Source organism: Pezoporus flaviventris, unplaced genomic scaffold (assembly GCF_033815535.1).
Source record: "Pezoporus flaviventris isolate CSIRO_AGI_PZ_B2104156 unplaced genomic scaffold, CSIRO_AGI_Pfla_v1 ptg000041l, whole genome shotgun sequence".
In the NCBI taxonomy this organism is placed as follows: Eukaryota; Metazoa; Chordata; class Aves; order Psittaciformes; family Psittacidae; genus Pezoporus; species Pezoporus flaviventris.
In genome coordinates this window covers 3049030-3074874 of record NW_026892589.1, presented here as the reverse complement: position 1 = coordinate 3074874, position 25845 = coordinate 3049030, and the positions used below count along the sequence as shown (strand labels likewise).

The window sequence follows — 25845 nt, the reverse complement described above, 5'->3', positions numbered from 1 at the left end:
AAAAATAATGACATGTGGCTGACTGATAGGACCGTGCAGGGAAGCAGGAAGGGATCTGCTGTGGGGACAGGCTACCAGGCTGGAGAAATTCTTGGTGCATTCAAATGCCACAGTGCATGTTGACTCCTGCTAGCTTTTCCTGTGCCACGTAGACTAAATCCTGATAAAGGGGAACTAGGATAGGCTGTAGCCATCTCCTGTCCACCCCATGGGGTTGCATTCAACCTTGGAAACTCCCTATATTCTTCTGAGTGGTTGGGGTACAGCTTGATCTAAGGCTTTTGCTATCTCAGTCCTGCAAGTGTGTTTGCATCTAAGCATTTGCATTACTTTAGGAGAGGAAAGGAAAGACCACAAACTGCTCGCTCCTACATGAGAACAATTATCCCATGGATAGCATGGGGCTCTTCACGCCAGGACGAGCTGAGCAGTCAGTGTAAAGCCCTCACAGTTTAATCCCTCAAGCTCTGTCAAAGCAGGTCAGTCACACCAGAGGGGAACGAGCATGGATATCATGATTGTCAATCCCATGCACCGTTCATTAGACCGAGCATTTAAGTGGAATTGCTTTCTACAGACAACTGTCTCCCAACTGCGAGACTCTCAGTTGAAAACTGTGCAAAAGCCAAGCTGTCAAGGTATCTCCACTTGGAGATTAACCCTGTCTGAGGGGCTATGGAGGCAGATAAGTCATCTTTATCTCCGGCACCAGCTATCTTACTGAATGTGGATTCAATGTGGGGGAAAGGCACTGCCACCCCTCCAAACAGCCAGCTCCCAGCCCAGCAGCACAGATGGGGATTTAGGCTACAATGAGAGGAGTTTCCCAGCCCAGCCTGGGGGACCTGCACAGCCCTCATCCCTTGCTTATCCTCATGTGTCACCATAAAGCAGGCTGGGGCTGTCCATGGGAAACATGAGAAAACAACGCTGAGAGTCATGTTAGGAAGAGGAAAGCACCGACTGGGGAGCAGCCAAGGTCTGACCTTTTCTCTTGGTGCAGTGGTAGATCTGGCTGTGCTCCTGGGAGATCGGGTAGGGGTTGGCAGGCGGGAGCAGGTCCTGGGAGGTGCTCGACACCCCATTCTCGCACTGGTACTGGGAGCCCAGATTGGAGGAGGCAGAAAGGACCCTGGTCTCACCACTGAAGGGGCTGTGATTCGAGGACACTTTTTGTCTCACTGTGCTCCTGGGAACAACCGGGTACTCTTTACTAAAAGCAAAGAAACAGACAAACAAAATATCAGAAAGTCAATTAGTAAATAGATCATAAATAAATGGATTAATAAAGAAAGGCAGCACATTAGCGTCATGATGTTTGTTCAGACTCTCAGGCAGAGACATCCCTCCCAGGAGGCTGCAGCCCAGTCACACTTCATCCATGCCGCACTCTTCTATTTCACTTTCCTTTCAGTATCTTTCCCTTTAGATTTGTGGCTCTTCCACCACAATTGCCTTTTACATCTCTACATACAACAGATACATGCAGTCACAGCAAAATACACAAGATTTATATTTACATATTTTAGTAGCACTTATAAAATACATACTGTTTGTATTGTATATGTGGATGTGCACGTGTGCACATAAAAACCACGTTTCTGCCAAGCTGTCTTGGAGATGGATTAAATATTTAAGTCTACTTATTCCCCCTTATGGTATTTGTCCCTGTTTATTTCCCCAGGGTCTGCCAGGCTGGTTGTCCTGGATGGGGGATCCCTGGAGCAGAAAACAAGCTCCAATTCAGAGCACTTAGGAAAGAGAAAGGAATAAATCAGCAAGTCCTGCTGCACACCAGAGCCACACACCTCAGCGGAGCCAGAGCTACGAGGGGGAGCACTAATGGAAAGTCTGGTTCATTCCCTTGCTCCGAAATCTGGTTTGAAGCAGGGATGCTTTGCCAACACTGGCTGGAAATCCCCTCTCCTGCAAGACCCTATAGTGTGTTTTGGAGACATTTCTCCAAGCACATCAGAAACGTGGCCAGACAAGACTATTCCTGCTCTGCAGGAGAGAGAAGTGAAGCTCAAAAAGGTCTCAGAGCCTTCAGCAAAGGTGCAAGCCTCCCCCTGAGCTGCCTCCAAGACTGCTGGGAGCTCCCTGAGACAAGCACTTGCTAAAATACCTAAAGACCAGGTAGTACAGCAGCACCTCACGAAGTACCACCAGGCCTAGAGCAGCCATGACCCAGTACCAAGATTCCAATGCAAGCTTTCTTCTTCAAGGCTATAACAATCAAACCAAGCTGCCTTTGAAGTACTCTACTCGTCTGCCCAAAATCATTCTGCTGAAGCAAGGACAGATCCTTAAATCCCACCAACAGGCTCACCTTCCGTGTGAGGGAGGAGCCCTGAATCTCCAATCAAACCCTTTAGAGAGGACCTATCACTGTAGGAACTCAGAGCTTATATACAAAGTTTAGCAATAGCATTTACATAAACCTACTCAACAGCAGGGAGCTTCCATCCAAACCCCTCCTGTGGTGGCTGCCAGAAACATCAGCAACCGGGCTGTAATGGAGGGGAAACTCACCCAGGAGCTCAAACCCAAGTAAATGTCTCTCTCCTTGTGCCACAAAAGCTTTCCAAACCCCAGCCACTGGTGGCTTGCCAAAGAGAACCCATTCCAAAGGTGGGGTTTCTTCCCCTGGAAGCACAGCAGCTCCTCCCCATGGGAGCATGGCTTTCCACCCACTTGGACGGGCTGAAGAGGCATCTTTTTCTCCTGAAGTCTAAACTGTGCACAAGAACAAGAGAGAGATGGACTGGGAGAAAACAGATTTATCCCTCAGACACACAAGACAGTGATGGATGCCAGGGTATGTGGTGGGCTTCAAAGGACCTCTTTGCCTGTGGACACCCCACACCAACATTTCCACCCTAGTAGCTCTTGCTGCTGGAGGGCATCTTTGGTGGCTTTTCAGGAAGGTCAATAGCTGTGGCCTTCAAAACTCCTATGGCCTTCAAACCTTCTAGGTTCTAGGGGATTTTCCAGCCCTACCACGTCATGTTCTGGAGCTGCCTGCTCTTTCACACAGCAATACACATGGAAATAATACCAGCACGACACCCCAAAGCTGCACCCCCACCATGTTTCCCTTCTAAGGGGACAATCCACAAGGAGATGATACATGGACCTTGCCCTCATCTCTCCTTCCATGCTGCATGGATCGACTGGTTCCTTCTTCCTCATCTCTAATACTACCGACACCAACTGCCCCAAGAAACAACAGAGCCTCACTATTACTTTCAGTGGGTACCTCTGAGCTGTGATGGAAGAGAAGGAGGAACATACCATGACATGATGCCACACCATGTTCTCAGTGGCTTTTCTGGAGGATGTAGAAGTGATTGTTTTCACAGTTTCTCCCTGCTTCAGTGGGGAAGAATTGGATGTCTCTTGGGGATGTGGGATTAGGTCTGCATGGGGGTTTCTTACAGTAAATTCTCACAGTAGATCACAGGGACCCCATAGGTATCAGACCCTCGCTGTGTGAAGCACCACACGAACACTAAGAAGCCATCCTCATCCTAGATACTTCTCACCTAAATCAACACTTCCTCTGAGCTGAGATGGGTGAAAAAATAACAACCTGATTGGTTTTTTTAGATAATACAAGTTTTCTTTCCATAAAGGAGCTGTATGCCTGAAACAGCAATATTTTCACCCTGAGTGCCAGCATAGGTGATGTCAGGATCCCACATTCCCATTGTGCACTGGGGACCGAATTCCTTTCAGACTGCTTTTCCCAGGGGACACAAAAGCCTCCATAAGCATAGAGAACTGTGGTTTTCTGCAGGAGCTACAGTGGGAGCAGGGAGTCACATTGGAGAGGGAGCAGGTTGGAGACACCAAGTTTCCAAACAGCAGTTCCCAGGAGGTATCGCAATGACTTCTCTCCAGACTGAAATATTTCCATTTCAGTCAAAACATGTTGGGTGCTATTTTTGCCAAAAAAATCTACTATTTGAGGAGGGAGAGGAAGGAAAGTATTTTCTAACCAAATAGCTCAAATATTCTCTTTCTTTCAGCTTGCTATTTTTCTGTACACAAAGGCAGTTATCTCTGTATTCCTACCTGTTCCTTCCTTATAGGGGCTCTAATAAAGAGATATCTTTGGTGCCTTGTAAAGCAACATCATAGAATCATGGAACAGTTAGGGTTGGAAAGGACCTTAAGATTATCCAGTTCCAGCCCCCCTGTCATGGGCAGAGACACCTCACACTAAACCATGGCACCCAAGGCCTTGTCCAACCTGGCCTTGAACACTGCCAGGGATGGAGCATTCACAACCTCCCTGGGCAACCCATTCCAGTGCCTCACCACCCTAACAGGAAAGAATTTCCTCCTTATACCCAATCTAAACTTCCCCTGTTTCAGTTTTAACCCATTACCCCTTGTCCTATCACTACAGTCCCTAATGAAGAGTCCCTCCCCAGCATCCCTATAGGCCCCCTTATGCCATCCTGAAATATTTATACTGTTTCTTGAGCCCACTCTACATAGGCCGAACAAACCATTTGAATTTGTCCTTCTGTCTTTTAAAATGTTTTGGAGTGGGTTTTTTTTTTGCAGCACCTAAAAGTCACTATTCCCAAAATAGCTGGTCGCAATCCTCAGCCACAGTTTAATGGAATGAAAGGTTTTGTCCACCACCAGCACAAAAATGACTGTTGTGTCCAGAAATTTCGCTATCCAAAAAAACTGCAGCTAAGTAGGAAGGCAGGAAAGAAAAAAAAAGCTAAAGCTGGATTTACACAGACAATATAGGAAACTGTCCACACGGCAAGGAAGAGACTGGGCCAGAATGTCAGTTTTACATGGGGGTGTTAATGGGCTTTCCTTTTTTGCATTAAGAATTGTAAAATCAGAAGGAATCGGTTAGGGGAAAGAATTTACAAGGAAGGAAACTGTCGTTGGTCTATTTAAAGTCTGTTGGAAGCTAATGATGAATATTCAGACTGTAGTTGGTGTATTACAATAGCAGAAGGGGACTGGAAGGAAGGGGGGAGCCGCATTGCACAAGGTGCTGTACAGTCTCTGCACCATCAGGCTTCCAGCTGAAGGGCCACCAGGAGAGAATATTACTTGGGTTTTCATTAAACCTTGGGGGAAGCAATCAGGGATGAGTTCCAAGTCTATAGCAAAGGAACTCAGTATGAAACCCAGACTCCCACCTGGCCACGTGTTTCCCAGACCTGTAGGATCGGACATTGGTTCTGCAAAACCATTTCCTACAAACACACACATTCCTCTTTAGAGTTAATAACCCTGACCCCAAATGAATCTTTCCTGCGTTTCCCTAGCACTTACACCCAAATCAGACCTCTGACAAGTGGAGTTAGTGACCTCTGTCTCATTTTCTCTCATTACATCTTCCCCCTGGCCAAATAACATTGTCACCATGATGCACTCAAGAGCTCCGTCTGATCACTTATGCCACAAATTCATATGTAGCAGAGAAACCAAAGGAGCAAATTCAAGGTTTTGTAATCTCAGAGCTGGAAATCTTGTTGTCCCCTGCAAACTGATAAAAACTGTGAAAAAGTATAAATATAGACCTTCACGGAGTGATATCCAGTCAACTTTCTTGCCTATCCGTGTGCTGCAAGACAGTAAATATTGTCAATGTCTTTTCATGTCAGACTTGAAGTTTCCTAATGTACCAGCCAACGCACAGTAAATGCAGCTGCCAGCCAAAAAACTTGTTCAAAATCTCTTTGAAGATCCATGGTTTATAACCAGAAGCTTCTGCACTGAAACATGCAACCCCTACTGACCCTAAGCAAATTATTGTAGAAGATGCTTCTGATATTTCTGCAACAAAGCCTTATATGCCAAGGCTTTCCAGAGCTGCTGCAGCTCATGGTAACAAGACTCCAAAAGACTTATTAAATGTCAGGTCCCAAGGAGCACACTGATATCTGTTTGAGGTCAAGATGAGGCATGATATGGAAGAGGATTAACCCACTGTTAGCTGCTGCATCCTTTGAAGCCCCCAGGCTGGGCACTGTCTAGATCTTGTTCACAATGACAATTCCTAACCTAAAATCTGATCAATCAGTGGCCAACTGCAGCAATTCTCTCCACTCTTTCCAAATTGCCAGAAACCTCCTTAAAATTAACTGCTCCTTGGTCACTCACTACGAAAGGACAAATGTTTGCTGTCCTAGAAGTCCTGTCCCCTTTCACACACCCAGCACCTGTGGATACAGGGGTGCAGAATCAGTCTCCAGTTCCAGATGTGCAAATATAACTCAAAGGCATTTGGTTTATATTTCCCAGGCCACCAATTGTTGTCCTTCCTGCTGAGACTTGAGAGTAGGAGAGAAATGGAAGCCAGCCATAACAGATATAGAAAGAGGAAGAGAAAATGTAACTGTAATAAGTACACCATCACCCAGGAAAAAGAAACAAACCAGAAAACAATTGTCAATTGTCAAGTGCATTCATTTCAGATTATTTCCACCATACTGAAATAAAATCAAACTATTCTCATGAGCACTTGAGAGAGTTTGTACTGGAGAGTTTGAAGCGGATAAAATCTACAGCAGGAAGGAATTGGTATGAGGGAAACTACTGAGTACTCCCTTCAGCCTTACCCTCAGATCAAAAATGAACTCTCTTTGCATGGGGACTGCCCACAGAAAATAATACTCTAGATTGGACATCAAGTCAAAGTGCTTATTGAGGAATATTAAGATGTTCACTGCAGTGTTCTCCACCAACATATCAAACGTCCTGGCCTTTTTTGCCAGAATGTGAAGGGATCCAATAACCCTGGTTTGGGTGCATGCATGGTACGTTAACAACCAGTGCCTCATCTGAGCAATGCAGCCCGAAGAGATCACTGTAACAAACCCAAGAACCAGCAGTGAAAAGAACCAGCTAGAGATATTGACTATCATTATCAGGCAGATAAAAAGCTGGATTCCTGCAGACAAATGCCACTGTTCATGTTGGACTAAGACGAACACAAAAGGAGCCAGAGAATAGATGTCGGCCAACAGAGACAGCGTCATCATCCCTTCCTGCTGTGCCAAGCTTCTGCAGATGAGGTCCTGCTGGGCAGATCCCTCAAAGAAGAGGTAATGGAGGAAACTGCAGCTACCCTGTGTTGCTCGAGTTGATTTTCACCCTTTAAAAGAGCTGTGGATACCCTCCAGTGAAGCCTGTAGAGCCTTATTTTGGATTTCATCTGAATTCCATCAAATTCTATAGAATACAATTCAAGCCTACAGTTTCCACTGGGGCTTTAACCAGGAAAATTTCCTTGGGGACATTTCTGGAGGAAAGCATCATCTCTCCAGCAGATGTTATAACTCCAATTCTCACACTGAAAATGTTTCAGACAGCATGTGGCTCTTGGGAGATTTCAGTGCAGAACATGGGAAATGATCGTGAATGTAAAGATGCAATGAGAAGACTCAAGAAGAGAAAGGTCATTTGCAGTGGACTGAGACCTACTTGCATCAAACAGACCTATCAGTCAAACACAACGTTAGCAGGGTACGTAACGTCAAATGAACTACACTGCCACTTGTCTTTGTCCAGTGGATAGTTCTGGGTCTGTGTTTCACTTTGAAAGGTTTCAAGATATCCCTCAAGGGAGCCAAGACCCACCCTTTCACATAATCATCTTCCCTCTCAAAAGCTTTCCCAATGAGAAGCTTCAAAGACTAAATGGCATTAATTTGAACAAACAGTAACAGTGGCCTGAGAGTTTCAGCAGCTCTTCAGCACCCATAATAACTGCTGAAGACAGCGGGAGTTGCAGATGATGAACAAAACTTGTTTAAATGCTCTAACAGTATTACTCTTCTACAGTGCTTTAGCCCCAGACCCACAAACACTTCTTCCCCACTGCATCGTGGAGGTCACAGATTTAAGATACAACTTGCATGCAACCCCCCAGGTCACCCAATAGCTATGGTTTATTAGTACAGTTGCATTGACATGGGGCATTTTAAGGGCAAAGTCCTACACTAGCATCTGCAATGCAGATCTCATTGTTTCTCTGCATCAGCTTCACCCTCTGAGGGTTTCTGCTGCATGTTTTGCTCTTGCTATCCACACCAAATTCCCTTTGGCACAGCAGAAGTTCTAAGCAGAGGCAAAAGGAATTTTCACAGAGATCCAAAGGGAATACTTTGCCTAAAATTCCCAGTGTCACAACTACTTCATTTTACCTGCTTTATGTTTTCAATTGCAGCAGGAGCACAGGACACAGATGCCATATAACTCGCATCCCTCTACGCATTTTCCTCTAGTGTGTTCTCCTTTTTTCTTCATTTTTTTTAACCAAGAAAGTCACAAACTTGATCTCATGCTCAGAAACTTGAAAACTTTGAAAACCCTGCTCTCCCACAGCACTCATCCTGTCAAAGAACCTGCTAAAGGGGTCCCGTGCGTCTCAGGAAAGAACAGCAGCAGGAAGAAGATTAACATGTATCAGAAATCACTGTTCACTGGAACTTGGATCTCCTTTGGAGCTCATGGCTATACTTTTCAAGTGAAACCATCTGCCTCTGAAACGCTTAATATTGCTACTGAATGAAGTTTTCTACCTGAACAGACTTACTAGCTTTTCTTCTGGGAAACAGGAAAAGCCAATGCAGAGACTTTGTGAAGGAGAAAGCCATGAAGAGAAATGGACTTGCAAAGACATCCCCATCTACCCAGATAGCCAGAGCACATAGAAGCAAGCAGAGATGGAGGGAGAGTCCTCAACAAGACACCCGAGACCATGCTGTGAGCTCACTCTTGCATTGAAAGATGTCTTCTGTTTCGCCTTCTTTTCTCTTAGTCCCTACTTTTTTCCAGGGGTAGGCATTCAATGGATGAACCATCAGGCCAAGTCTCCACCAGCACCTAAACCTACTTCTACTTTACCCCACTGCAAGGCCTGCTCTGAGCTGAGTAGCAAACTGGTTTCCCTCACATCGTTTGACAGCTCAACGTTCAAGGAGACCACCAGGTCTGGCCACATGGTAATTTAGGATGGACTTTATCTCATGTAATTTTAGCTATTTAAAAGGTAGGCATCTACTCTAAGCAAATTGTTTGGACTCTGCAGGTGAGAAAGCAGAGGGAGGGCTCTTCATCCACTCTCCTATTCATGGGGTGAGGTCTCAAAAGAAAGCAGCTTTGCTCTCTGGAAGCTCCCATCACTCTCTGCTTAACACAGAAGGAGCACAGACACCAGCCCAGGCTGGGGGCACCACTTCCAGGCAGTATCTTCAACCGCCACACACCTACTCCCATCCGATCCAAACCCCACACAACACATAAAGGTCTAGTGCTGGAAGCACATCTTCACCAGGGCTCATGCCTCTAAGGCTGCTCCAAGGTGTGCACACGCTTTGCCCATAGCTGGGGCCAATCCTCCCCAAAAATGGGATGCCACAAGCCAGCTCATACACCCGGCTGGGTCAGCGCTTTGTCTCCTGGGGTTTGCTTCTCCCAGGGCTGGTTTCAGCTGGGAGATGTTCCTCTGCAATAGCCCTATGCAGGGAATTCAGAAACATTTGAGACTTAAATAAAGAAAACACGGAGGTTTAAATAAAGAAAACATGGAGCATGCAAAATTCATTCCCTCCATGGCTATGCCCCTTAATGAGATGATCAGTGACCTAATTTATATCAGGTCACCAGTTTTCGGTACAAAAGGCTGTTGTAAGAAGTGCTTTTTCCAGCTATTTTTTTTCCTATAGGGAAGAAATAGCACTATAAATACAGCCCACCCTATTCTCCAAGGGCATAAACAGGCATCACTGCTCTAAAGCCAAGAGAGACTTACTTGTACTTGCCAGGTAGGGAGTAGGTACATCACTGGGAAATAATGTCAATACATAGGCACACCACATACATTTATATATTAAAATATATTTTAACATATATTATTATATTTTATATATTTAATTATATTTTAATGCATATTTAATTATATTTTAATATATATTTGTATGTTAAACCTATATAAACCACAAAGGTAGCTCATGCTTCTCTAGCATACTCAACCCTGAATGGCTCTTTATCTTAAATACACATTTTATATATATATATGATTTATGTATGTTTTCCTATATTTTTATATATAATTTTGCATATATTCAGATATATATTAAAAGGCACGAAGGTGGGCACATATTTCTGACCTTGAATAGGTCTTTATTTCACTATAATAATCTTATCCTGCTCTCCCTTAAAAAAAAAGACATCTTTGTAAAGCTGCATAGTCATTTCTATGCTATTGGCACAGAGGATAAGTTATTAAGGAAGTGAGCATCAAAAATCATCCTGAAAAGCCGACACTGTGGATTTTAACCCTTCCAACCCTGCCAGGCCTGAGTGGGTGTGTTGATAGATTCCAAGTGCTTCTGTTCACTGTATCATCAACTATGACCGCAGGCCTGCATAAAAATGCCAAGCAATTTTTAGCACAAGCTCAGCATGGCTAGATGCCATGCTCTTCATATGGCATGAAGCCCTTCTAATAGTCCTTACTGTTTTACCTCCTCCCCCCCCGGCTCCAAAAAAACCCCACCATGAATGTAAACCTTCAAATCTTTCCATTGACCATAATGAAAGGGTAGTTTAGCAGCAAAACTGTGCAGGGGACATCGTTACTCAAGTTCCAGTAGAGGCTGGGAGGCTGGCACGGGAGGGAAAAAAGCTATTTCAAGTGGTAGTACACCCATAAATAAAGAAATATTGACATATTATGCCAGGATCTGTGCTGTCGTTGGAAAGGGCAGGCAGGGAACACAGGGCACATTCAGAAGACCACAGAGATTATTTAGATGGAGAAGAGTAACTGTTGTGTATATACATTTTATATACGTACATATATATATGTAAAAACTATGATATATATATTTTGTATATATTGGATTTTCTGAGTCTGAGCCTGAAAATATTTGTACACCTGAGCACATTTGCCCATTTGAGTAGGGTAACAGGTCTAAGTGCTCCCAGGATTTCAGGCATTATTTGTTGCCCATCAACATGATATGCATGGCTATGGAGAGCCGTGCTAAGGTCACCATCTATGGCAACCAGAAAAGACTCCTGCATCCACACCAGCATCTGCGCTCCAGCCCTCAATGACCACCTACAGCCAGCTCCTAGGTGGGTGGTGGAGAAAACCCTCCCAACAGAAGGTCACAGCACAGGTCTCTGCAGCCCTCCACTGAGAGCCAGCTCTGCTGGTCCTGAAGAATAAGGGATCTGAGTCACTCCTGCCCTCCTGGATGGAAAATGTTATATTGAGCATCTCCATCTGTCTTAGGTATAATCATGGGTATGGCGCTGTTCCTGCAAAACATTTGCACCAGGAAGCAGCTTGACACATGGACGAAGTTCCAAGTGAAGTGAAAGGCATGAAGTTAAGTATTGGCAGGCCCTGACATTTAGAAAAGGACTTTAAACAGGATTTAGGCTTGATTTTCAGCTTAAGTACTTACATCCAAAACTGACATTCAGAAAGGTCTCTTCAGCCACCTGGCCCTGGAGATCCCAACATTTCTAATACCTCCCTTCTTCAACCCGAAACCATCACGTCTGCACTCCTCCTCTGCATTTCCAGAACTGACCACACAAACACTCCCCTCCTGCCTCTGAAAGCCAGAAACCAGCACAACACAGGTCTCTGCACTAAGATCTCCAAAGGCATCTGGAGCATCTTTAACAAACCTGCTTGCAGAACAAGGCTATGAGCTTCGTCTCTAAAGCACTGCCACCTGGGGAAAGAAATATCCCACAGCTCTTCTGCAGCAGCCTGGTGACCAGAGCTTCTCAGAGCTAGCCCAAGTCTCTTGTTGTTTTAAACAGGTTTAAGCCCACACACAGCCTCGGAGACATTTGCTTAGCCCAAAGCTAGAGGTTGTTCTGGATGGGAACAAGTCAGGAAGGAGTACAAGATCCCTGTGGCCAAGAGGACAAACCACAGGTGAGATCCTGCCTCTGTAACCCAGCAGTTAAAGCATTCACCTCGGAGTGGGAAGTCCTGGATTTTGGCCTGATGGTATTTCAAGAGCTTGACGTGAAGCACACATGCAGATGCCAGAGAAGGGACTGCCCCTAAGTCCTGGCTTAGCTCAAGCCAAAGGTGACATGCAAAGCAAAGCTCAGGCAGCTCTCACGGTGCTAAGCAGGTCCCCATGTCAGAGGCACGAGTTACCTCTGCATCCTGGACATCCTGTGGAGCTCCATGTCGTCGCTGCCGCGGAAGCCTTTCGCAAAGGGGTTGTTCTCAATCTTTAACTGGGTGATCTGAAAGGGAGGAAAGGCAACGGGTTCATCACAAGTCCAAGGCATGGCCTGGGAGAGAGGGGATATTGTTTATTAAACCCAAGCCGATAGGGATGTGGTGGAAAACACAGCTTTCAGGAACTCAAGTCTTCCTTCAGCTCAGGCACTGACCACTCCAGATGGGCCTTCCTCTACATCGCTCCACTGGAAAAATATCTCCTGTCAACAACCTCTCGCTTCTCTTAGGCTTGTCCCTAACACATGGGACTGCACACACACACACACAGATTTCTCTCTGGAGGAAATCTGCTTTCTTAGAGTTACTTTCATTTTGCTATTGGGACAGAAAAGGCTGCACTGACTGCAGGGCCAGGGAGGAAAGTCACATTGCCTGAACAAATCCCACCAACACTAATAAGTATTTTCTCATCAGTGTACAGCCATGACCAAAACCTTACCTCTCTAACCCTGTATCCCACTACTCAGGCTGCTGAGGCTCACCCTTTATGTATTTCAGACCAGTTAAATGTACTCCAGGTGCTCCACATCTGACATCCCTCCACAACCAGCCCCACACCTGTAAGCAATGCATGGACTAACTTCCAGATTTACCTGGAGGACAGCTCCACCTCTGACCATCATGTCTCAAAAGAATATTTGCCTCCCCATTCATTCTAGAAGGAATTAACAGGGACTAGCTTGCTCACTTGGTTGGCTGCCTTCAGCATCTAAAACTTGTCAGGATTAATCCCTCTCAGACTCATAACTTTGATCCTCTTATATGTTAGAGAATATATGCTTATCCAAAGCAACTGAGGTGTAATCCTCTCCTTCACACATTTCACACATCCCTCTTGATGGCTTAGGTGAGTAGGTTTTCTCAAGCCAGGGTTTGTCATTTAAGCCAACAGTAACTGTGGACCAGCAACACCCTCAAACACCCTAGTGATATCATATGAACTCTCTCTGGATGTCAAATGCAATGGAAATGCTTTGGGGTCTTTGCAGAGCAGGACTGAATCTGGATCAGATGTGATCTAGCTGCGATGCCCTAATATTGAGGCAGAACAGACAACATTTCCCCTTCTTCTCTTTCTCCATCACTGCCTGGCAGTCCAAGCCCTTAGCCAAGAGTTGGGAAAACCACTTGCATTTGCCCAGGAGAGAGAGTCCTGTGTTTGCCATTGGAGGAACTCCTTGTGCTCACCGCATTTTATGGAAACACTGTCTTTCCTTCCTATTGAAAGTTGGCCAACAGGAAGGAAAGAGCCCAAGATTAATGGTGGGAGAACAGAGAGAGGTTCATGTTCACCAAGTCAAGCACACGCAACTGGACCCTCCTCTTTGCCAGAATTCAAAGAGAAAAACCTGGCTCAGCTAGTGTCAATAGCAAACCCTGCCAGGTGTCTGCACAACCAGATTATTTTGCTATTTTCTTGTCTTAGAGCATGTTTTTTTCCCAAAGGCTATTTGTTCACTTGCCATTTTTGCCTAATTGAGCCTCAAAACTCACACAAAGACCCCTGTCACCCCTACACTTGCCGCCATGGGCATTCCTATTAAATCAGGACCTAATGTAACACCTAAACAGGGCATTGAACTACTTTTTTTTTGGTCATACATTTCAGATTTCAAAGAGAAGGGTAAACAACCGATCTATTTGATCCAATTTGCCATTCGAGCCATTTCCTAGCAGTAAAATGGGGGCACATTTAATAATTATAAGTCCTTCATAATTAGACAACCAGCTGAGTATTTTGCAAAGAAACTACCTACTGGTTTCCACTATAGAGGTGGTAGCACTTGTGGAATGAATAATAGGCATTATTCAAGTTTTTGACTGTTTCTAGGCAATTTGCATTCTGAAGCACACTAAATGTACGAGCTGTCCTCCCTTGCCGAACCCAATGGCAATATTTGCTTGCATAAGTGAAGTCCTTCACTGAGCAAGGATTTACAACATTGGCACCGGCACACAGATGTACAAAGGGCCAGATTCATCTCAACCTAACCGAAGGCATTTTAACCAAGGCGCCTGCACTGGGAACCTCGTCTCTCAGTGTTCCTGCTGGAATAAGTGGTGGGAGATGGGGACTGCCAGAGGGCACTGGGGCTCTGAGGTGGGCAGCATTGCCTTCACAGGTCCCCAACTCTCTCCATTCACTGGAGGAGGAGTCATCAACATGCTAGCCCCTGATTTGAGGGCCTCAGATGAATGCTGTGTCTGATGAATCAAGCCTTTATATCATAGAATCATAGAATGGTTTGGGTTGGAAAGGACCTTAAGATCATCTAGTTCCAGCTCCCTGCCATGGGCAAGGAAGCCTCACACTAGACCATGTTACCCACAAAACGTCAGACAAAATATCATATGGGCCCTCAATCTTGTCAATACATTGCTTCATGAGTAGTCCCTAACCTGCATCATGAACACACTTAATGAGCAAACACACGTGTCGGTAGCAGAATGCCCCAAGTGAAGCATAACCAATTTTAACCTCCTTAAAGTTGGAGATCTGCTAGATTGAAGGCATCTAGAAACCAGGAGCTAGAGAAGGTTTTAAATTAGGTCTCAGCATTTTGGTGGGCTTCAGATGGATTTCAGGAGAAGCTTTCTGAACAGTTTCCCTAGATGGTAACTCAAGGCATTAGCCCTAGCATTAAACCAGAAGAGTCCATGCCAGATTTAACAAAACCCTATACAACAAAACAGAAAATAGAGAAGGAGGTGGTGAATCCCTGCTTTAGAAAACAGCCTGGGGAAGATATTTTGTTTGGCCAGTTTTTGTCTGACTTACAAACTATTTCAGAGGTGGAAAAGCAAACGAGTGGGTGGAAATAACCTCCTTCTGGATCAGCTTTGCCATAGCAAAACTCTGTTTAATTGACTATAACTCATTGAGGGGGGAGAAAAAGCTGTCAGAAAGTCAAATGACAATTACATCATGAAAAATAAACTGAAATACAACGTCCTGCAAAGTCATTAAGACAGAATGCCCAGGGCTAAATTATACAGCACTGATTCAATAAAACCATAGGGCTACATCTATGCATTTCTTACTTAATGGCAAAGCTCGCTGCTGACCGCTGATGCGGACCCTTCTGAGACGAGAGCTTTCCAGAGTGAAGCCTCCTAGACTGATGCTTTTCAGGGCTTGTATGACCCATGGGTTCATCTTCACTTTAACAGGAAGCGACAGTTCCCAATGAAATCTCAACACTGCTCCTCTGCATTCCTTTCTTTGGGCTAACTGACCACAAAGCACATCTGCTGAGACATTTCCAATAGCATCTTTAGCTCCAGCATGATAAAATTTGCATCTAGTTGCATCAAGGAAAGACTCTTTACAAAACTGAAACATTCCATGCAAGGTATATGCCCTGGGCTCTATTTTATTTACTTCATTTGCCATCTGCCAAATTGGTCCTACTTCTTTGGAGCACTTCAGCTAAGAGAAAAGATACTACCCTGACCCTCTCAGGCTCTTCTGGAGGCACTTCTGAAACTGTCTTAAAGGCTGGGCATTGTAGAAAAGGGACTTCATGTTCTGCAAGGGATGGGGAGCCTTAGTTTCTGAGCTCTTTTCTTGTGAACATGAGCGGTAAAAAAATCACCCTTCTGGTCACCTCATTTAGTGATGAAGAGGTTGAGGTGTTTTCCCTCAAGCTTAGCACACAAGGACCTCCCCATGTTGTGGGGATAACATGATGTCCTTGCCCTGCAGGTAACCATGGTCCTGCTCAGCATGCCGGGCTTCAGGCTCGAAAGCACAAAGCCTTTTTCTTCTGCACTCTCACATACCCCAGGTGGAAACCAAGTCAGTGGGGAGGAGGAAGCCAAACCCGAAGAAGTGGGAAGGAAAGCAATAGCTGAAGACAAGGTGCCTGCTGAGACTACGTACATCTGGCTGGGCCAAACAGAGGAGCTGGATGGGGAGCTGGGACTTGGAGCCCAAAGTAAAGGCCAGGAGAAGGGGGGGCTGCTGGCAACAGGAAGAAGATGACGAACCCAGAAGCCAGTGAAGGAAATGGGAGGGACTGAGAGCTAATGGCTGGTTAAAGGTACTGGTGTGAGACAGAGGAGCTCATTGAGGAGGCTGTTGGCTGGACTGGGAGACAAGAACGGAGGACGGGAAGAGACAGACCTTGCACAGTGTTGGATTGGGGGTGGGAAGGAGGTGGGTCAGAGGCAGGAGTGAGGCTGGAGGGAGATAGGATGTCTTTGAGGAGCTTGGGCTGAGAACCCCGTCCCATGCCTGGCAGGCACAAGACTGAAGACAAAGGTGCAGAGGGAGACAGGACTGGTTCATACACAGGTTGTGAAGGACGCAAGACCTCTTGAAGGAAGCCTGTAACGGGACTAAGCATTTGAAAGTAGAGATATGAGGAGCCCTGGAGAAGGTCAGTGAGGAAAGAGCTCACTGCAACCCCGAAGCAACCAAGGGATGCCCAGAAGCCACCAGTCCCGGTAATGAAGAGGAGATACATGGTCTCACCTCCCTTAACTCTTGGGATCCCTGCCTCTCTCAGCACTTGGGGGACCCACCAAGTAAGCAGAGGGGCTCCCCCTTCTTGCCATGGATATGGGAAGACATGGAGAAGACAATGGCTCCAGGCTGGGCAGGGAGAGTGTGGGGAACACAGCCCTGCAGGGTTCCTCCGGGGGACTGGACAAGGTCCAGTCTCTGCACAGTGGCACTCCATGGAATGCCAGCTGGGCCGCTACATTGGTGACCTCTACTGAAGTGAAGGAACTGCAACCAAAGACAAGGAGAACCAAGCTCTCAGGACAAAGCACCCCAAGGCCTGCAAGATACCTTGATAGAGAAGCAAGACGACATGCTCAGAGAAGAGACACCAAGTTAACAGTGCTCTTTTAGCACAGGGGTCTTTCTGGGGGTGGGATGAACCTCTACAATCAGAAAGCCACCCCCAGGACTGGCATCTGGGAGCGCGTCCAATTCATCTTCAGACAGGTCCTTCCCTGGCTTTGCTACGGTGGATATAGCATTTCTGGGTGCCTATAGCATCCCAGCTGGGATTATGTTTCCTTAAAGGAGTTTGGGCTACCAAGAATGTTAAATAACGTCGGGGCAGGGGGAGGAATATTGGCATAAACCTGGATATCCTGAGGAGGGAAAACCAATATAAAGCCCGAATCCAGCTAAGGGGGAAAGTAGGTTGTAAAAATTAATGAGAATAATTGTTGTGAATTCTTGCTTTTGAAAGAACCCTCATGAGGGCAGAACCTTAATTATTTCTGTCTATTAGGGTTCATTTCCTGGTCCTAAGCACTGAGCTAGTACCTAATAAATACAAGCTAGTAACACAATGATTTAAGCTACAGCAAAACGGGACTTAACTGCAGGGGAAAGTTAATATTAGGGACTCAACCTGATTGCAAGCACCCATTGTGTAAATGGCAAGGAAATGAAATGTGCATGTGACCTATTTTAACACCTCAATATTTGGGGGGGGGGGGAGCTGGGGGGGTTGCAGGGTCACAGTGAAGGGGGAGACGATCGATCGAGCTGCTGACAACCACACTGAAAACTTTACCTAAACTTTCTTCATAGCTTAAACCTCCTTTTGGGCAGCGAGGCTGGGGAGGGAGTGATCCCAGTGTGCTTAAATGTCTTTTCAGGCTGCCTAAAATATCAGGGGAAATAAGCACAAGTCCTACACTGAGATTGCAGCTGTGCTATTGAAATGAATTGAGGGATCTGAACTCGGGTACTTCTCTAAGCTGTGTAAGCATAGGCTCAAACTCTGGGCCAGTCATACAATTAATAATATAGTTTACCTATAATGTAGCTCTTGAAACCTAAAACGCATGAATTTGTGGACATATATGTGTAAAATGCATGGGTGTATAAAGCAATGTGTAAAATATGGTGGCAAATACAAGTTACGTGTGATTGTGCAGATAGGAAAGCCTACGTGAAGGATGCATTACAGGTGATGGATGGGAAAGAGGGATGGCTGGAAATGGGAAAAAATAGGTAGTGCCTTGACAAAGAGAGGTGGGATGGAAAGGATGGACAGGCAGACCCCCCTTGGGGAGCTCCATACAGACAGACACAGACCAGCGGGACTGTGACCATCATTTATGGCAACAGGAAACACAGTCGGCATTGCAACATGGGAAGATGTTTCGCCAAGCAAAACTTGGGAAAGCTGAACATGGGGGTCCGCTTATGGAAAAAGACCCACTTGCCACCCAAGGATGTCACCCCTTGCACCCAGCCATCATCTGCAACATCAGCTACACACCACCGCAGCACTGCTATTATTCCCCATCTGCACTGGGGCAAGCTACAGATTTTATTCCCTTCCCTGGAGGGAGATGCCATTTGGGGTAGCTCATTCCCTGGTTTCTTTTTATGGCTCTATCTTCCTCAATTGGGCTTTATCTTGGGGCTACAGCCACTCTTTACTCATTTTCCCCAATGGTTCAGTGCAGCGAGAGGAGAAATGCGTGTGTCGGGGAGGGGAGGGGGGATGTAAGTGTGTGTAAAACGTGTAGGGGGGTGTGTAAAATATGTAGTGGTGGGTGCATGTGTCTGGTGGGATGCGAGCGTGTGTGTCTGTAGGGATTCATGCGTTTGTCAGTGCCTATGTTTTGACATAGACGGATACACAGATGTCATTTCTTATCAAACAGATGTTGTTGATTTACAATCAAATAGCCCTGCTCCTCCTAATATGGCACTTTTCCCAAACTACTGTACTTCGATGTTTCTGCTTTGCTTTTATTTGCATGATAATTCCTTTCTCTATAAACCAGTCCTATTTTTCATCAAAGGAAAGCAGTTAAATTCAGGTCTGTTTTCTCAGAGGGAAATGCCTTTAAAACGAGCAGTGTGTCCCGTTTTATTAACTCCCAGTTCTATTAATATTATATTCTTTCTCTGAATCCATCAAGCAGAAGTTAAACTTGATTTTATAGCATCCACAGCGGAGTTATAATTTAAGGCATAATTTGGCGGGGACTCAGTTTGGATTCAGTTTGCTTGTCCTGGTCGTGCCAACAGCTCCTATTTTAAAGGGCAGGGAAGTATTTTCTTTTCTCCTTAGTTACGGTGAGACACTCTTTCTTCCCCAGCTCTCTACCTCCTCTCTACCTCTACTCCCTGCAACTGCTTTGCCAGCTGATGGCCGGAGATAACACCGTTGCTTTGCATAGGTTTAGGAGCTCCCTACTTACACCTCCAGGAGAGCATCTAGGATTTAGCCAGGGTGTCAAATGACCTTTCTCCATTTGAAAAACAATGATTTCGCTCTGTCAAGTGCAAAGGAACCATCCTACCTGCCCGTAAGTACAACTAAAAGCTTGTAGAAATTGCTTTGTATGAGATTGAGGGGGGAATTTGCCTTCTTTTTCCCCATAGAAAAATAATTGGCTTTTCCTGGGGCTCTGCCCTAGTGATGGTCTACAGGCAGCAATGAGGGGCGGCTGGTGAAAGGCATCACTAATACATCTGCTGAGGACTCCCACCCTGAGCCTTCCTCCTCCTCTTTCTTCCTCGAGGGATGGGGAAGCCCAGAAGATGAGAAGCGGGGTCCCCCAAAGGGGAACCAAGCCAAGAAAACCCTTATTTCAGCTACATTCTGCTTTGTTCTGCTCGGGCAGGCGGGATCTGATCTTGGGGTCAGAACCTCCCTTTCCTTGCAGGGCCCCCCCGCTGCCGGAGCGTTATCGGCCCCCGGTTGCTGGGGGAGAGCGCTGGGCTCCCCCCCATCATCACCAGGCTGGAACCGGCGGCAATGGGGGGGAGATAAAGGCAACTTCCCCGGTTGGTCGGCTCCTCTTGGAGCAACCCATCCTGTTGAGCTAATTCCCCCCCGGGTCGCCCTGAGCTCAGTCTGTGGATGCTTTGTGCGGCCAGGAATAACAGAGGGGGTGGGACGGGGAGGTGATGAGAAGGAAGGGGGAGAAGGGAAAGGGAGAAAGGAGGGGAGGTGGAGGGAGAAGGGAGGAAAGGGAAAAGAAGGTGGTGGAAAAGGAGGAGTGGGAAAGGAGAAAAGGGAGGAAAGGGAAAGAGAAAAGGGGGAAAAGGGAAAGGAGGGATAGGGAAAGGAAGAAGGAGAGAGGGAAGGAGAAAGAACGAAGGAAACGGAAAAAAAGGGGGGGGAGGGAGGTAGGAGAAAGGAGGGAAGGAAAAGCGGCAGAGGGAGGAGGGAAGGCGGGGGACGCCTCGCCGGGGCGAGGCCCGGTCCAGCCCCTCACCTTGTGGTTTTGGTAGGAGGTGACGGCGATGAAGGCGGTCTCCGGGAAGACATGGGTGCAAAAGGCGGTGTTCTTGGAGCCGAAACCGTTGTTCTCGTCCGCTTTCACGATGTGAAGCCGGGGCTGGTATTTGTGCATGGAGTTCAGGATGATCTGGCAAGGGAAGAAGAAGAGGACATCCCGTGGGAATGGAGGGGGCACAGAGTGGAGGTGTCTGGGGAGAGGAGGAAGGGGAGGAGAAGGGACCGCAGGTGCTGGCACTCTCTTCCCCAAAGCCTTCGCTCTCCTTAGCCCCCAAACCCCCCCCAAGTGTGATCTCCATCACTCCAGAATCCCCCACCCCAGTCAAGCAGCCCACCAGGGCCGGTGATGCTGTGAAAGGGGTGCTCATTCCCTGCTGCTCTCTCGCCTCCATCCCTGGCCTGTACTGCTGTGTCCCCAAGGGGGAAAGCGGAGCTGATCCCCAAACATCCGTGGGCATCCTGAACGTGCTGCTGGTGAGGGCAAAGAGACCAGAAGTGGGGGGCTGAGGGATTTAATGTGTCCCGCAGAGGATGGGAGAGGAGGAGGTCGGGGACCTAAATTCAAGATAAAACGCGGGCCCTGCTCGGTACCGGGTTAATCTCGGGGGAAGGTGGCGGGGGGCCGCCCGGTCGCGATAATGACTGCCGGACCCTGGCGACAGCGAGACGCAGCGCGCCCCGCCGCCGCCTCCCCGTCCCGTCCCGTCCCGGGGGTTTAAGCAAATTGCTTTGACATCCAGGAAAGTCGTAGACATCAACGGTGAACGATCTAATGGCTTTTAATTTCATTACAGCGACTCTAATTGAGAGGCTCCTAGTGCAGCTCCTCCTCTGAAGTCCCTCATTGTCTCCCCAGCGCCTCCGCTTTGTTTAGAGGGACTTCTCCCCAGAGCCGCCTGTTCGCAGCGGGGGATGCCCAGCCCCGGCCCCCCAGTGATGCCCCCCAAAACCCCACCGAGGGGGTAGGAGAGGTCCCCCCATGGCTGCGTTGCTGTGGGGTCCCCTCTCTCCCCTCCTCCTCCCCGGGCAGGAGTGGGAAAAGTGCTGAGCCCTGGAAAAAAAGCTCTTGCAAAGCACTTTGTCCGTAGCTCAAGGCAAAAAATGAGCCAAAATTGACATTAGAAAAGAAAAATAAGATAAATGCACCCCTCCCCAGCTGAGGTGAAAAGGAGCTCGTAAAAGATGCTCAGCACTGGGGTGGGGGCTCTCTCCAACAGCTCCCTCCCTCGCTTCTCAGCGACTACATGGGCAAGCATTGAATAGCCCGAGATTTATCACTAAAAAGCGAAGGAAAAACAAAAAGGAAAGAAAAAAGCCCAAGACTTGGAATAAAAAAATGAAACTAAAGTGTAGAAACGAGACTGGAGGAAAATATGCTCTTGGAAAGAGATGGCGGGATCTGGACTCGCATACCCCTTTAAGTAATTATATATTTTATAGAGAGATATATATTATTCATACACGCGCATATATATTCGCTCCGAGGACCAAGCATCTTTGGGGAGCTCCGAAGGAGGGCCGGTTCTGGCTGCAGAATTCACACAAGCTTTCATGGCCCCACGGGTCCAGCAAAGCCCTTTTTATGTCCAAGAAGCTCTAGCGGGATTTCAATTACTTTCTCATTATTATTATTACGGTCTTTAATTATTGCTGCATTTTCTTTGGATCGAGGGATCCGCACGGTTTTAGGTCCTATTTCCCTCGAATAATTGTGCCTGATTGATTTTACCTGTTGGGCAAACTCACGGAGGCAGGGAGCAGGTTTTTAACGCTCCATGGGTCCCCATGAGATTAAAACCAGGTAGCTGAACACTCAATTAAGCCGGGCGAGTTTCTCCCACTCGCGGATTCTACCCCTGGGGATCTGTAACCAATCCCCATGCAGTGCTGAGAAATAGCCCGGGTTTAAGGTTTATCCTTCCACTTCTCGGGAGAGGGAGGATCCTTCATTGGGGTTTACCCCACTCTCTCAGGGAAGAGAACAACAACACCCCATCAATCCGCTGGATTTGGAGATGGGTGACATTGCCATGCCCTTGGTAGCGCTAACAGTGGTGGGGGGACCACGCGTTGGTGCTTGACACGCTGGGGGGGGGGGGGGGCTGTGCCCCTTTCCCTCCCTTCTCCCGTACTTACATGTCCGAAGGGATCGAGGTGGTTGTTGGTGAGTTTGAGCTTCTGGAAGGAAACCAACTGCCTCATCCAGTGGGCGCCGGTGGCCGGGGAGTCGGGGTGCACGTACAATCGCCCAGGCATGGCCGGCTCTGCCTTCCCCGTCACCGACCTGTGAGGAAGGTGGGGGGGGGACACGGGCCCTGAGCTCCGGCCGGGAAAGGATCCCCTCCTGTGGGCTCCTGTTCCCCATCCATCCCCTCCCGTGGGCTCCTGGTCTCCACCCTGATACACACCCTCTCCCGTAGGTGCCCCCCACACACACCCGGTTGTCCCCACGCCGTTCCTGGGGAGAAAAAGCGTTTACAAACGCTGCTCGGGAATTAATTGAGCTCTCTGGCACCTCTCCCGCCGGAGCTGGCTCTCGCCATTTCCCCGTTTAACCCCATCATTCCCCCCCACCGCCCCCTCCCTAATTGCCGGCGCCCAATCCTTAGAGATGGAGATAGTCCCTTTCTTATTGCAATTAAACTATCAGCTCTACAATAGCCAATAATCCCATCGTCAAACAGGATTACAGTTATCGTTAGCTAATGGATGCCTTTCCCAAGGACCGTGGGAGCATCCCGAGAGGCTCAGGTGAAGACCCTGCACCCAACACCTCTCCTTTCCAGGAGATAAAAATCAGCACTGAGCACCTTATTCATGGGTATCCCCAGCCCAAAAAGACCGACAAAGAGATCTCCTCCTTCCCCTTTCGCCACGCACACCTACCATTTATTATCTGCAAATTTGTATCTGTGGTCATCCGCTGGTACAATATCCATCAGCAGAATGTACTTCGTTTTTGGATTAAGTCCAGTGACCTTCACTTTGTAACTGGGGAACATGCGCCTATGAAAAACGAAATAAAACAAAGAAAAACACAGGTTAAAAGCGGAGAAGGGAAAGTTTTCCAAGGTGGTTTCGCGTGGGTGTTTGCCGGGGGGGGGGGGTGTCATTTAACAAAAGGGCAAAGCCACATTCTGCCTTCCCGGAAGGCCAGGGGAGGACTGCAGCCTTCCTTCCCCTTAGGGGGGATGTTTGGATGCTGCTGGGTGCTCCTCCAGCCCCCAGCTGAGGCAAAACAGGCGATTCATCAAGGCAGAACCGTAATAGGAGGCTGGCGGGTTTGATATTGACCCAATCGTGTTCTTGCCGGTCTATTCCTATTTGTATTCTTTGTTTCGACTCCCCCTTCTTTGAACAAAATCTGATCATGGGAACTTTAGAAGCGAGTTACTTCCCTCTATACATAAACGGCTGGAACAGGAGGGGAGATTTGCCAAAGAAATATATGTATCTCTATAAATATACATACTTAAAATACACATATTTCAACCACCTCTATGTGTATCAACAGTTGAATGTGTAGACGTGAAGAAAGAGCACCCCAACCTACAGGCACTCAGGTGTCCCACCAAATCCGTGCGAGGGGGACATCAGCAAACACACCTGACAAAGACTTGGAAACCGCTCGGATACACGCTGAAGAACAGGGGCTTTTCGAAATAGTTTCCATTACTGCAAGGCAGGGACTTAAAACATTCGGTGTTATTTTAGTTTGCGCTTTCCAAATATTTAAAAATAAAGCCGATGAAAATGTATCCCTGGACTTAAAATACGCCTAAACAAAACCCCCACACCTCTAAAAATACCGCCCTCCCTCCCTACCCCAGCCTCGGGTTCTTATCTCTGCCATAGGGCGGCTGGGCTGGGTTTTAATGCTTGGGGCGGGGGGGGTGGGGGTGTTGAAGAGGGGGAAATGGGGATTTACTTTAACTTTTAAAGGAGAAGAAATCCAGTTCCACCTGAAGAATGATCTGTAACTCCATCGACAACACCTGACCGGCCTTCTCCAACAATAAACACGGGGAATTAGAGATACGAGGAAACCGATCACGTATCTCCCCTGCAGCCCCTGCCCTGTAAATGTCTGTTTTATTGCTCTACAGATGAGACTTCTGTCCACTGCGCTATTTTGGCTGGAATTTCTGCAAGGTGGTTTCTGTCTCCCTCCGTGAGCTGCTTTTTTTTTTTCCTTTTTCTTTCCTTTTTTCCCCCTCCCTCTCCCCCCATAAACTCGGATTTGGGGCGGTCCCTCGGCTCCCCCAGCCCCTGTCCCACTCCGGGTTGTGGGGTTCTGACGGTCCCCAGCAGCATCCCCCCTTCCCTCTTTGTAACCCCTTCCCTCGGACACAAACCCCTTCTTTAAACCCCACTTTCCAGCAGCAGCAAGGTTCTAGGAGAAGGCGAACCATGAGACAAATCTCTCTGCTAAAACTTCATACAACCGACTCTGTGTTTTCATTTACTTACTTTTCCCCTCCTACTTCAAGCAAACTTTGGAAGATCACAACAAACGCCAGAGGACAGAGTAAAATGAAAGCTTGACTCCGCGTTGTTGATTGTGCCCTTGCAAACTGCAGCTATTACATTTCTACACATGTAGAAGGTTTGGGAGGGCTTTTTTCCTTCCCTTTCTCCGAGGGTTTTAACTCAAACTCGTAACGGAAAGAGCCTCTCTCGGGCTGCCCCAGTTTAGCGACAGGACTGGAGAGACTCCTTTACTGCATCTCGCTGCCTTAGGCACCCTTCAATCTAACAATCCTCCAACGCATTAATATCAAAGATAAGGTTAAACCGCCCCAAACGCACTCAAATACACACATATATATCTGCCGATCGCGTCTACTAAATCGGTCATGGAATCGATTACGCGGAATCCCAATAAAGTTGGATTTGCGAGGCTGTATATTTTCCTACACTCCCACACAAACACACACATCCAAAAGCCTGTGTCTGGACGCACTTAGAGCCGCAGGCTATTTATTTGCGGACACGTCTATCGCATCTAAACAGCTTCGCGATCCGTACATAAACAGTAGCTCTAGACCGCATCGAGTTTTAAATGGGGTGGGTGGGTGCTCTGGGTGTGTTCGCCTCGGTGTAAGCAAAATAAATAGGACCTGTCGGTAAACAGCGTAAGGCATTGCGAAATCGTAGATGGGCCGAGCTACTCCTTTAATTAAGAGTGTTATAATCATACTAATAGTAATGATAATAATAAGTCGCCCAGCGAGCTGCTGTAACCAAAGGTAGCTTCTGGCCAAGCGGTCGCAGCTCGCATTTGCCTGGAAAGCTTCCAAAAGCCTGAAATTGGGATTAACGATCCAACGTTCTGGTTAA

General features: G+C 47.2%; 1 protein-coding gene across 4 annotated transcripts in view; it reads right to left on the bottom strand.

Moving 5' to 3' along the window:
• Positions 1-25845, bottom strand: part of TBX5 (T-box transcription factor 5) — a 44354-nt gene that overhangs the window by 8374 nt on the left and 10135 nt on the right. For all 4 annotated transcript variants that reach the window (XM_061465791.1, XM_061465792.1, XM_061465789.1 and 1 more), the window contains exons 4-8: positions 23392-23511; positions 22642-22789; positions 20483-20635; positions 12182-12273; positions 987-1213 (exon numbers count right to left, since the gene is read on the bottom strand). In XM_061465791.1, the coding sequence (XP_061321775.1) occupies positions 987-1213; positions 12182-12273; positions 20483-20635; positions 22642-22789; positions 23392-23511 (740 nt within the window). The remainder of the gene's footprint in view (positions 1-986; positions 1214-12181; positions 12274-20482; positions 20636-22641; positions 22790-23391; positions 23512-25845) is intronic.